Source organism: Aedes aegypti, chromosome 3 (genome assembly GCF_002204515.2).
Source record: "Aedes aegypti strain LVP_AGWG chromosome 3, AaegL5.0 Primary Assembly, whole genome shotgun sequence".
In the NCBI taxonomy this organism is placed as follows: domain Eukaryota; kingdom Metazoa; phylum Arthropoda; class Insecta; order Diptera; family Culicidae; genus Aedes; species Aedes aegypti.
This window is the reverse complement of record NC_035109.1, coordinates 349,648,681-349,662,811: the sequence shown is the minus strand read 5'-3', so window position 1 is coordinate 349,662,811 and position 14,131 is coordinate 349,648,681. Positions and strand designations below refer to the sequence as shown.

Below are 14,131 nucleotides of genomic sequence, written 5' to 3'. Positions count from 1 at the left end.
AAACAACCACGCTTTAAAACGTTACACAGAAGTGAGTAAGACTTATATAACATCAGACTCTTCTGGACCAATACAAAGTTTGAGTAATTTTTATAGCATAGCATAGCATAGACTGACTGTACATGTCAATGGTTGCTACTCCGTGATTGATCGGAACTGGTAAGATTTGCTCTACGATCCAAATGAATAAGGGATGGGAGTTTCCGCTTACTCTCGAAGTGCAATTTTAGCAGATCTAATATTATTGATCAATAACGGCGCCGACCAAGTCCTTACAGTCAGTTGGGATGGGGAAGAAATGTTAGGGTGTAATGATTGTTGCTTCTAGAGACCGAGAATACCTCTGCATATCCACAATCACCACGGGAAGGGTGTTTATTAGTGAGGGAGGAAAAGATCTGGGAGTCACCTCTGGTCGGTGATGCGATCCATGGACAAGGGGGAAATATACGACTTATATTTAAAGCTAGTTTTGTATTTTTGTCTCGAGAAGTTTTTGGTAGAAAAACTCAAAAGACGTTTTTATTAATGACGAAAACTGAAAATTACATGTATATATTTTAAATTATATGAAACAGGAATAATGCCGACACTTGTAGTGACGAACCATACATAGTTTGTTTAAAAATTACATATGAGTATTACTGTGCATTTTGTCTCAATATGGTAGAAGTTTTAAAAAATACGTCAACATTCACAATGTCGAACAATTCAAAAGATAATTTTTAATAATGTTTGTTAATATTGTTTAATAATAACAAAGTTTGAGTAATTTTTATACATACAAAATATGTGCTGTTTTTTCTTATTTTTATCACATTTTATGCCATTTAGAGATGATTGACAATATCGGGCATCCCCGTTTGAGTTGTGTGTTTTTTTTTTCAAACGTGAATGTCATGAACGAACACTTCAACATCTGGTGGTCACTAGGAGAACGTTGGATATTAGTTGGCCTTTGACTCACCAAAGAGGCACTATTCAAGTCGCCTAGAAAAGACAGGAGTTGGTTATCTTTTTCCTTCTAACCATCTTTGCTTTAAGCCCATTTTTTTTTCAAAATATGAAAAATGTCACTTGGTCCACTCTGACTTAACGCCGACCAATTGAGCGGCACATTTTTCCGTACGGAAAAGCGACAGCTCTATTAGATTTGTATGGCGATTTGCATCAACTTTTTCAAGCAATTCTAACAGAATGTACGAGACATTCTCTGAAAGATTTGTTAAAGGAATCTGAAGTGAAACCTTAGGAATAATGCCAAAAAAAAATTGGCAAAACTGTTGGTGAACTCTCTGAAAAATTCATGGAAAGAATACTTGCTTCGTGATCTTGAAGGCAATTTTAGAGAGACTCCTAGAATTTCTTTTACTATTTCTTGGATAATTGCTTAATAATTCCAGAAAATCCTAAACAAATTATTAATGAACATCTGGGTGATAGTTTAAACTTACAAATCGAAATTGCATGTAATAAGTACGTAAAGGACCTTTCTGGAAAATGTGTCAAAGCATTTTTTAGCAAAATTCTTCAAAAGATTTTTTAGGAAATTTGAAGAAGATTCTTCCAGAAAATTTTCTAGTAAAAACAGAAAACCGAAAGAAACTTTATGAAAAATCTTTTGAATAAAAACTACTTATTCCGGAAATAGTTTTCTGTAGGAATTCCAAAAGCATCTCAGTGAATACTGTTAAAGTTCATTGATTACCAGATTAGACAAACAATGAACATTTTTCGTAGTGAAAGTTGAAGTTTTCAAATAGCCGCGACTCTTTTGTAATTTCCTCGGACATCAGCAGACAAATTCCGTGTTTGTCTGTTTACATTTATGCTTTGCTCAATCCTCTATCGATTCACAGACTTGTCAAAATGCTTTTGGAAACGATTTTACAACGCTGCGAACATCTCTTGTCAGTGTGACTGTTGTCGGCAGCCTCATTCTGTTCGGCAACTTTCCCATAAGAACTACTGGTGAATCTTTTCGGCAGCTCCGAATCAGTCGCATTTTGAGGCGTGTTCATTTGAATTGATAACATCTCTAGCGATATTGTTTGTTCAGTTTTGGAAATCTCGTCAGCGGGAAGCATGCAGAACAAAAAATCATCTGAATGTTTTCATTGATGTGTTTTGATAGAAAAATACTGTGTATTTGACGTTTGAAATTTGGTTGCCGATAATAGTCGAATGGTGCCGAAGTCGTAAGTCTCCCTAATAGCAATGCAAAACAACATGATAAACAATTAAAATCAATACAAAATTTCTCGCCTACTCTGAGATAACGCCCTAAAAGCCATTGGTAGCCTCGTGTGTAGCTCGTTGTTTCTGAGCAAATGAAAGAATAAGCATCCAAACCAACATCACGGGCAGGTAGATAATGATCCTTTCTTCTACATAGTGTTGTTAAATAACATGAAAATCCATTCAACTTTACTTCAGTGAAACAATAATTTGCTAAGACACTTCCAGAAAAAATCCTAGCTACGTTAATACATATTGTAGCGAACAGCGACAAACATTTGAATCCATATAGGGGATGGTACACAAATTATGTCGTTCTAAATTGGGACATTTTCGGAAATCCCCTTCCTTCCATTCGACGGTTTCTGTATGAAACCTCCAAAAATTGACTTGTCACACTATATCTGATTTCCTCCTTCTCTTTGGAGCGTGACATAACTTGTGCATGACCCCTGTGTGCCGATGGCGGCTTAGTTTCAACGAGAATTACTCCAATACCTCATTTACAACAATTCTCATCTAACTCAAATCATTACGGAAAAAAATAAGAAATAATTTCGCTCCAATTTCATTAAAATTTGCAAAATATGGAACAATTTTCCATGTAATTTGTGCAAAATTTAAAATACATTTACTACTATTAGAACCTAATGGTAAAACTTCGTTTTACGAACTTAATCCTTAAGATATATAGACTGATTCTACCAACCATTTCCCCTCCCCTTTCTAGTTTAAAATGTTTTTTATTTTTATTTGAGTAGCTTCAAGTTAACATTAGAATCACTATTAAATTCAACTTCTGTCAAACAATTTTAAGTGTGTACACGCATTCCATACACGCTTTCATCATGAATGCGCGATTACTCTGAGCACTGTTTCACTACTAACCAAAAGATGTCGTAGCAAAACTTGAATGCAAGTGATCTGTACAAGTTGTGCATGCTGATGTGCTAGTTAGCAATCTCACACTCATAGCTCCAGTTACAATCTTGGAAGTAGCTAATTTCTTGATTTTTTGATGGTTATATTGTTAACCATTGAACAACATGATACTCTGCTAGATTGTTTCTTATTTTCACTGCTTTATCGTTTTGAGTTCCCATATGAGCTTGGCCTTTTTATCATTTCGCCAAATATTTCACAAATCATTATAAATCCAAAAAGGCAATCAGAAGGAGAATTTGATACATCGGTCCCTTATAAACAGCATGCATGTGAATGAGGTGTGAACCAATGAAAGCATAATTATGTTATATGTCTGACTAGAATGAAATTGAGGCGACGCTTTTGGGTTTGTACGTATAGCTCAGGTACAGGGAAATTCAAAGAACGTATCGTTCTTGATGGTACCCAGTGATAGGTAAATGAAAAATTAAAAATTGTCCTTACCCTTAGTGGAGCAAATGGAGAACAGTACGAGTGATCATTAGGTAATTACTGTTCAAAAAAGTTGCTCTCTATAGAGAAGGATCCATCATAAATCTATTACGAGACTTTTAAGAAGTGCCAGTTTTTACATTAAGCTACTAATTTTGAAGTTTCTTCTTCAACAAATGCATTAAAAAGTGATAATTGTATCAGAGCGAAAACACGTGCGTGCAAACAGCGATAATGTCCGTACTAGGATTGTGGATTTTGGCGTCATTAGTGGGCGATTGCATTGGATACGTTAATGTTCAACAGCCAGGTGAGTTGCAGCATAACAAACAACTAGGGTGGTTTCAACAATATTTCTTTAATTATTCTAAATTCAACAATAGTTTCGTCAGTATATTTCTTTTATCAATTCTGTAATATCCTAATTGTCTCCCAAAATATGTTTTTCTCAAGTTTTATTACGTGTACAACTGAAGATTAAATTAAATTTATGATTTTTTAAGTTTTCTTCACGTGTACCTGTAAAGATTATTTATAAAATACCTTCTCAGATATGGTATGGTGGAATCGGAGATCTTAACAATTAGTAGTTGAGTTCAAGGGTTCGCTATCAGTATCACAAGGACGTTTAATCAGAGATAGATTTATTCTAGGATTAGTGTGTGATGTGAGATTAAGTTTCAAATTTTAGGTGCATTAAAATTTCTGTATCGATAATCGTGCAACTATTCGGCAAGACCGAGCTGGATGTTGTAGGTTCGAATCCCAGCAATCGAGGATTTTTTTTTAATGATAAAGAAAGCTCTCAGTTAACAACTGCTGAAGCGGTCTAAGAACATAACTGAGAAGCAGGCTCTGTCTCAGTTGAGACGTAATGCTAGAATAAAGAATAATTTTAAGCACCATCATTGCACAATACCAAATCTCAGATGCACTTAACTAGATGTAGATTTAACGGAAACCTTGAATTTATAATTTCATACACAGTTCTATGTTCTAACAAGGTCTGGGTTCTCATTCCAATATTCATAAATTTTGGGATGAAACTCTTCATATGATTTTGAATCAAATATGCAACCTGGAACAAAAATGTTTTTGAACCATTCCTATGGAAAAGCTTTACTATTATGAATTGCAGTATCAGGTGCTTAACAAAAACGTTTTATCTAATTTGCAGCTCAGTACAACGTCTACCAAAGCCAAACTTATGAGCACAAATGGCAACCCTTGCAATATAAATCTTATGACTATCAACATCATGATTACCAAACTTATGGCAATCAACATAATAGTTTTAAACCTTATGAATACAAACCTTACGACTATCAAGCTTATGACTACACATCTTATTATTATAAACCTAATGACTATCAACCCTATTATTACCGAGCTTATGATTACCAACCTTATACCTACCAAGATGTTGCCTACCAGCCCTATGACTATCAAACGTATGACTACAACACTTATGAATATGAACCTTACGATCATCAATCGTATGACTACCAACCCAGTTATTACAACAGCTACTATTCCTACTATCCCACCACCTACAAGTATCCAGAACCTTACAAATCCGTAAAACAGCATCACAAACCAGATCTATCGTACGATGAAGGTCAAAAGTTCCTCCAAGTGTACCGACTGATTCGGGTGATTGCATTATTTCGGATACCACCCAAAACTCACAAGTCCTTATTCGATAAACTGGTAGAACGGTTGACCAAACAGCCACTGCAGGACCAACTCGTTGAGCTGGTTCGCCACGTCAATGGGTATGAGGAGGTTGCCAAGTTGGAACCAGGGCCTCACGTGATGGAATTGGACTTGTTTGTCGACGATGCCCCTCGGCTGTTGCTGGCGGTTCAACGGGCGCTGAATGCGCTGGATTTGGAAGAATACGAAGGACGTGGATGCTGTGGAGGGCACGAAGAGCTCTGCGTAGAATTGCGTCAACTTAGGGATCAGGCGAATGCGTTGACTGTGACCATGGTCAAGAAGGAGAAGGTTAAGTTTGAGGTGAAGCAGGCATTGGATACGGATATTCTTGAGGATTTGGATGAAGAGCAGGAGAGTAGATTACTAGAAGTGGAACGTTTGAATATAGACGTAGGCGGAGTTACCGGTTATGAAGTGGTTGAAAATCCTTATGGACACGGATATTCCGGTGGCTACCAAACATCATCGCCAGTCGAAGTCGAGTTTGGTGAACTGGCCTCAGCTTTGAAGGTACAATTGAAGCACTACATGGCCGGCCAAGTTCCGCAAATACAGGAGAAGAGTCAGGAAGGACCTGTGCAGGTATTGCCCATTGAGGAGGCTGCAACAGCAACGACAACCTCTCGAATTACTCCGATAACAACGGAAAATGTTAAGGTACCGGGGTTTGTGAAGTACCATGTATCGGAGGGTCACCAGGTTGCCGGCATCAGTCTACCTGTGGTATCAGTAGTGCCAGCAGCCACGGAGGAAAGCAATAAGCTGTATGAAGAAAACGTATGGGTTCACGAGGATGCCGTGGTTCAGAATTTGCTCGATATCACTCAACGCTTCCAACAGTCGACGAGTACCGATAAGTCGGGTTTGGTGTGGCCCCATTCGGTGCCCTTATGGTTGGTGAAGAATACGGAATCGCCGAAAGTACCGGAAACTGACAGCAAAGGTAGAGCTTATTTTGATCAGCTTTTAGTTCGTCTAATTATATTAAATTTTGTTTTTCAGTAGTTACGAATGTACCTGAGAATACTAAACAGGTTGCGATCGATGAGGCGAAACTTCAGCTAGTTAGTGAAGGAGGTTTGTTTTTGAGACCAACTTTACCATTAGGTAATAATTCTAACCTTTTTTTTCAGTTGACGATTCTCTTGCCAATTACGACGTTTTTGCGGATTTGGTTGAACACGAGGCGGAAGGTTTGACACCAGAAGCAATTGTTGCCGATGTTCAAACAAAACACCATCATCAACAGGAACAAATGTTGGTAATGACTACGGTAAATGAGGAGACGACAAGCTCTTCAATCGTTACCGAAGCGCTCACAGAAACCGTCCCATCTGAAACTCCTGCCACTCCAGCACCTTCTGATGAAAAAGTCCAGCATTCCAAGAATGATGGCAAATTGGTAGAGGCTTTGGATCTGAACATAGGAGAGCGGATAGTTACCAAAGCTCGCTTAGGAGCGGAAGAAGAGACAGGGCAGCTAGCTAGCAACACAGAATCGACAGCCAGTATAACGGCTGTCACGGAACCACAAAACACTACGGAAGAAGTCAAAAAATCATGGCTTGGTTCCTTCTTTGGAAAAGGTTATCTTCTGCCCGTTGGACAGACTATCGACGGCGTAACAGAACCAGCGGAACTGGTTGAGCCAGTGATCGAAGAAGTAAACAAGATTGAAGAGTCAATTGCAGTGGCTCACGAGAATCTGTTGGTTAACAACTCCCTTGAAGTTGTAAGTGATCCTAACTTGCAAGCTTTGGAGAGCACTACCAAGAGAGTGAATTCGGTATCCGCCGTGTTTCAATCAGTTGCTTCATGGCTCAGGAAGACTCCCGATCAACAGAATCTAGATAACGAAGGTAATGTATTAGAGTATTCGTAGCAAAGAACGTTATTGTAGTGTCCGGAGGGAGGAACCGGCACATTTAAAACTAATAACTCAATCAGGAGAATTGCAACAGGAGGAATTCCAGCGCAACTTCATCTCTCGAAACACTTTACAAGGCTGACGTGTCATTCTTCTCTTCCCGTCTGCTTTATTTTTGCACTACCGAGGGACCAAATGCAGTACTAGAAGTGGTACCCAATCTGAGCCCGAGTGCGACGGACCTGGCTTTACCCTCTCGGGGAAGTTACTTTACCCTTTCGGGGGAACTGCTTTACCCTTTCGGAGCAATTACTTTACCCTCTCGGGGGGATTGATTTACCCTCTTGGAGGAATTGATTTACCCTTTGGGGGAATTACTTTACCCTAACGGGGGAATTGCTGTACCCTCTCGGGTGAGTTTATGCATTGCCTCGATTTATTTGACCTTATATCAAATCATTGAATATAACACAATAAGGCAATCCATGAGACAGCTGCGATCAGCTGTTTTTTTTTGTTTACCATGTGCTTCTGATGTTTCGCGATCGGAGTGACTTTTCGATTACAAAGAAAAATGTAAAGCTCCGATAACACGCACATAATTTGTTTACTCTTTCATTTCGGTTGCATTCACACTTTTAGCTGTCAGTCTTATCACGAAAAGTCCTCATGGATAGCCTTATAAGTCGGGTTTATTTGAAGGATTCGCGCAATATTATTTTCCGATTGTGTTCCAACTTAATTATTTACATTACACTGAATAATTATTATAATACCGGGTAATTCATAAACATAAAATAACATTTCTCATCCAACATTTAAATTCACTACAAGAAAACCAAATCTTGAAAATACTCATCGCGACCTCTGAACTCCATCTAAGCAATCCAGCACAAAACCAATGAATAAAATATGAAAACATGACGTCACTAATACTACTTATAATTCCAACACAAATGCTTGCAATATCAACTTCTACGAAATAATTCATTGTCTTGGATTAAATGTAAACGAACATTCCAATTTTCACCACTTTTGTACCAGTAAAACTCTTCCGTTCCAGGCCAAGGTTTTAAATGTTTTAACTTACCACTTACTGTGCCATTGTAATGCCCGGAGGGAGGAACCGCCACATTCAAAATAATAGCTCGATCAGTAGAATTGCAACAGGAGCAATTCCAACGCAACTTCATCGCTCGAAACACTTTACAAGACTGGCGTGTCATTCGTCTCTTCCCGTCTGCTTTGTTTTTCATCGTTTCTGAAACTATATACCCTTCTGCTTATTTTATTATTGCTTGTGGTCTCTAAGACCCCTTTCAATCCCTACAGTTATGTTCATATTTTTTTTTATTTACAGGGGATGTTGCAGCGGAAACTGAAGCTCGATCGCTCTTGGACGACGATACAGAATCTGCTCTCATAGACGAGCAAAAGCAATATCAGCAACCTATTGAGCAACGATCACAGGGAGCATCTAATGAAGGCTCAACTTCTCAAAATTTGTGGGACATTTCCGAGTTGCACGAAGAGAGTGCAAGAGTTGAATCAAGAGAAGGAGAGATTCCTCTACCGATTACTGGTAAGCTATCTAATTCAATAAGATCATACAATAAGATTCTTATAACTTGAACTCTATGTTATTAGCTTTTCCAGAATCTGATGATCTAGTACTAGTTCAGGAAGAAGTTTCGAAGCTGAAGGATACAGATAATCTTGATGATTTAGAGCTGGAGAGTAGATTGTTAGATTTAGAAGAATCAGATACAGATGTGGCGGCATTAAACGGCGATGGAGGAATCGAGAATTCTACTGATTATAAATTTCCTAGCGATTACCAAACAGAACTAAGCGGTGAATTAACATCAGCTTCAGATTCAAATACAGCTACAAACGTGGTCACTAAAGCTAATATTACACAAGAAAATAGTCAAAAGGAAGTGATGAAGTCATCGAATTTCGAAGATACTTCAAGTAACGCCACAACTACCACGAAAACCTCTCTAACGGTTTCCGTTACTAACGGAGATGCCAACAAATCGTTGTTGGGTTCTTTCACTGGAAGCAATAACCTTTTATCAGAACCTCAGGCAGTTGCAACAAATGAGTCAGTGACGAAGGAAAGCAATACGTGGGTCCACGAGGATATCGCAGCAACGACTCCTTCTCATGATGCAACCTCGCCAAGCTCTCAGAACGTCAATGAAGTACACACAGAACGCATTTCATCTGAATCTCCCAAAGAAAAATCTGCCACCTTAAACACACATGTTGAAGAGGTTCAGAATATCAAGAGTGATGATTTGGAGCTCAATGCAGAAGAACGAATGATCAGCGAACCTCGTCTGGCAAACGAGGAAGTTACAACGCACACATCACTCAACGCAGAGACCACCAAGAATGAAGAATCTAGCAAAACATGGCTTGGTTCCTTGTTTGGTAATTTGCCGATTCGTCAGACGTTAGGTGGCGTAATCCAACCCGTGGAAATGGTGCAGTCCGTGAAAGAAGATGCTAACAAGATGGATAAATCAACTGCATTGACTCAAGAGAATGGAGTGGACCATAATACCCTCGCATCTGATAGCGATCCAAGCTTGCAAACTCCGGAAAGTCCGAGCAAGAATACGAGTTCGGTATCCTCATTGATTCACTCGGTTACTTCGTGGCTCAGGAAGAGCCCCGACCAGCAAGAGCTTGAAAGTAAAGGTTTAGATATCGCAAAAGGTTCAGCTGGGGAAGCACGAGCACTTCCGATTGACGAAACAGAAGTCCAGCTAGTTGATGAACATGGTTTGTTTTTTACCTAAACGATCAAAAGGAAGATTTTAACAGTTTTTATTTCAGCTAATGGTTTCAACAGTTCGACTGCACGTAACGAGACAAAGCCTTCGTCAGAATCAGTTGCTGTCAACGGCCACAAGGTAACTAAGGAAGCTCCCGATGCAGACACAACTTCCCCAAATTCGATACGTAACCTGGAATCCAGAGACGGAGAACCATCTACTGGTAAGTTGCATAATAGTGATAACTGACTTTCATTATTTGAAACTTCTATTTCCTTCGTTGTTTAGCTATATCGGAATCTGAGAACCGTGCATTCGTCAAAGGAGAAGTTTTGAAGGTTTTGAGCTTGCTGGAGGATGCCAACGGGTTCACCGAACTGAAGGACCAAATTCACAACCAAGATGTGGAGCAGTTGGTGGATGGTTTGAATGATGCTGAAAACGGGTTCAAGTGGACGGAGATGATCAGTGCCCTGCAGAAGTTGGTCGACGAAAAGCAATTGGAAAGTGGCGAACGGATTCGGGATGTTCTGGAGCATTGGAAGGAGGGTGAGGATGGGCACATTGATGACGGGTACTTCGATAAAACTTATGGAGCGCATGGTAATCTGGAAGGTCGTGATTTAGACGATGGTACAGAAGAAACTTTGAAGTTGATGGAAGAGAATGAGGAATTAGGAATCGAAGCTGATGGCGATGAAACAGCTCCATCTGTAACTATTGATCAGAAAAATGAAACGTTGAAGACCCCAGGTAACGTCAGCTCTGAGATACATGCCAAAATTGGAAGTTCACGAACTGATGACGTGGATGACCAGCCAGAAAGTCAACGTTCAACACAAAACCCTCTGGAAGATAAAACCAGCAGCACACAGAGTTTACAACAGGAAGACGAAGTCACGGAAAAGTTAGGAAAAACAACGCCCCAGCCATTTCGTGCCCATGAATCGGAATCTCTGGCGTTGGATTGAACTGGCATTCACGAAAGTTCTTTACGATTCTTAATGTGAACGGGCCAGAACATATTGGATTAGATTAATAATTTAGAGAGTTTTTGTAAGTTCATTGTGGTAAATAAAGTAAAAAAGAGAACATTCCAGTGTTTTTTGAACAATAATTTCCATTTTTCACTTCGGTAATTCAACAGATGTATCTCAATTTTTGAACATATATGGATGATTTATCAAAATTAAGTTACCAGAAGTAAGAAATTTATTGACGAACTTATCCGTAAAATGATACGAATGTAAGAGTGGCAACTTTGGCAAGGAAAACTCTTAGTTAATAACTGTGGAAGTGCTCATTGAACACTAAGGTGAGAAGCAAGCTCTATCCCAGTGAGGACCCAATGCCATGAAGAAGAAGAAGAAGAAGCCAGATTGGCCCCTAACCAGCTTTAAAAATAGTTACTTTCATTACAATGGGGTTCAAAATGGAGACATCTGGTAGGAGCATCTCCATATCATTTTGGCTTTTCAGTCTGGACATAATTAAAAACTGTTATTTTATTTTGTTCAACGTTTTGGTCCGCTTGGGACCTTCCTCAGCACTATCAATATTCGAAACCAGGTACTAAATTCCGGTGCGCAACTTTTAGTTCGATTTTCCCATCTTAAAAGCTTCCAAAACTGGTTGCAGTTGTGTACCGACTTCAGCACTCTACTGGCCATCAACGAAGTAAAAACATAACGTTACCGGTTTCGGGAGATATTCCTGCGTCGGAGAACTGTCCATCGGCGTACGCTAGCTTCACCGTCGGAAACTATGTCTAGTAGTATCGACACGACGAACCGCCCGGCTTTGGGTCGTTGGGGTTCTTGCGAACCAGAAGTCACCGCTCAACCGGAATCGTAAGACCGACCCTGACATCCCTCAGGTTCGCCCGAAGAGCATGACCAGCGGAGCAGTAGAGTCAAGCGCATCAACAAACACAGTTGCATCTATAGTAAAAACTCTCACATGGCACATGCATGTGGCCGGCCCCATGCCAGCTGTATAATAACACTACAAAAGCACGCAGGACGAATTTAAGTGCTATTTAGTTACTTGTGTCAGCCCTCTGTCAGACTCTGAAGTAATATCCCCAAGTAGTCCTCTTCATGGCTCCATGGATTTCTACAGGGATCGCTCCAGGGACTCCATCAGCAAATTCTTCAGGGATTTCATAGACATTTCCAAACATTTTTTTCAAATATGAACAGGTCTAATAAACAGATATGCTGCATAGCATTCACTTCCTTGTTGGACCGAAGTTGACCGAAACCTCTAATGACGTGAAACAAACATCGATACGTTTTCTTTCTGAGGAAATCGACTTGTGTAAGATTGATCGTGCATTGGTATTCGTGGAAGTTTGATTGTAGACCTCTATTACGAAATGATCCTGGAACGACCGGAAATCGAACCCAGACACCTTCAGCATGGCTTTGCTTTGTTACAGCGGACTCTTACCACTCGGATGAGGAAGGCCTGTTTATTCTTATACGTATGGTTCCTGATTTCTAAAAGTTCGACAGGAATTCCTCAATAAATTTTCATAGTAATGGAAAAGTTTCCTCTATTATTCAAATTAATTAAAATTATAAATAATTAAATACTACCATTTTACCACAATATATCTTGGGTTATGTTCTTAAAAAAATCGAACAATATTTTTGCGTTAAATTTCCACAGGACTTCAAAAATGGGTTCTTTCTACCTCAATATGTTTACCATAGTATTACGAAACTTGAGAGTTCATGCAAATCTAAAGTTTTTGTTACAAATACTTTATGAGTAAAATTCCACCCATTTGAACACCAATCATTTTCTATTATAAAAAAGAAGAAAAGAGAACAAAACTTTTTGTAGTAAATCCTAAAAGGACCACTAAAGATTTTTAGTGAGGTACATTGTCAATTTTACGACAGGAATTGAGAAAATTGTTCCGAAGCATATTCAAGCTGCAATTATTCGAAATATTACCAACAAAGTCCTTTCAAACCTTTTTTCGTATGTGTTTCTGATATAGAGTGATTCGTAGAGAAATTTATAAAGCAATCCCTAAAAACATTGACATACTCCACGAAGTTTTTGAACCACAAACTGGAGCGGATAAAGTTTTCAATGTTATATATGGAAGAATCCTGAAATTGCCATTCAGAAAAAAATGAGTTATTTCTAGAACCTGAAACAATACTTGATGGAACCTCTGGAGAATTTTTTTGAGAAGTTCAAGAACGAGTAGCAAAATCTCAGTAAATCTGCTGAAAACTTCTTTAAAAATTCCAAAAGAATCGTTAGTGCGATTCAAAGAAAAAAAAATCTCACGTAAATACTCGGATGAATCTTAAGTAATTTTTTCGGAAGAATCTTAGGGAAATAATAATATAATTCTCTAAGAAATCCAAATTAACAAATTAATCGGGAAATCTTTGAGTATTTTCGCGGAAGAACAAGTGAACGTGTTCCACTAGAAACTTTATAGAATTCTTTTAACATTTCTTAGTTTGACTTTTTTGAAAAAAATAAATGTTTTCGGGAGTTGGATGGAGTCAGGATGTAGTTCCTTGATTTTAGAGAAATCTAAAAAAAATGTTATCTATGATAAAATACACATAGATCTGCGGAGAACTTCTTTGAGAAATCATGAATAACATTTTTCCAATTGAATTCTTTTTAATTGCCCATGGAATTCTTGTGTAATATTACAATGAATCTTTAGAGCAACACTTGAAAAAAAAAAATGTTTTGCAGGAAGTCTGGATAATGTTTGCTGCGATTTTTCCAAACAACCCTGTAGAGAAACTTTAGGAAGAACTTCGAAAACAAAGTTGGAAGAACTGTTGGCGAACTCTCTGAAGAATTCGTGAAATGAATCCTTGCTTGGTGTTCTTGAAGACACTTTTGGTGAGACTCCTAGATCCCTCAGTAATTCCTGAAAATCCTAAACAAATTGTTAATGAAAAACTGGAGGAACTAACAATTGAAATTCGTATGTAATAACCCAGTAAACACACCATCGTATATGATAGGATATAAGAGTACAAATGTGGAGGCGATATACGTACATCTTGCATGTAGCCTTATGGCGCATGTGCGTATATCGCCTCCACATTTGTACTCTTATATCCTATCATATACGAGTTTGTGTGTACTGGGAAGT

At 38.6% G+C, this 14,131-nt stretch overlaps 2 protein-coding genes across 2 annotated transcripts; both read left to right on the top strand.

Moving 5' to 3' along the window:
* Positions 1-3,669: 3,669 nt before the first annotated feature.
* On the top strand, positions 3,670-6,674 carry LOC110678635. The gene is made up of 3 exons (XM_021851763.1): positions 3,670-3,925; positions 4,793-6,411; positions 6,468-6,674. The coding sequence occupies exons 1-2, from the start codon at positions 3,850-3,852 to the stop codon at positions 6,337-6,339; spliced, it is 1,623 nt and encodes a 540-aa protein (XP_021707455.1). The 5' UTR covers positions 3,670-3,849; the 3' UTR covers positions 6,340-6,411; positions 6,468-6,674.
* A 2,247-nt stretch (positions 6,675-8,921) lies between these two features.
* On the top strand, positions 8,922-11,068 carry LOC5578109. The gene is made up of 3 exons (XM_021853794.1): positions 8,922-9,994; positions 10,049-10,210; positions 10,276-11,068. Exons 1-3 carry the CDS (start codon positions 9,145-9,147, stop codon positions 10,956-10,958), a joined length of 1,695 nt encoding a protein of 564 aa, XP_021709486.1. The 5' UTR covers positions 8,922-9,144; the 3' UTR covers positions 10,959-11,068.
* Positions 11,069-14,131: the final 3,063 nt, after the last annotated feature.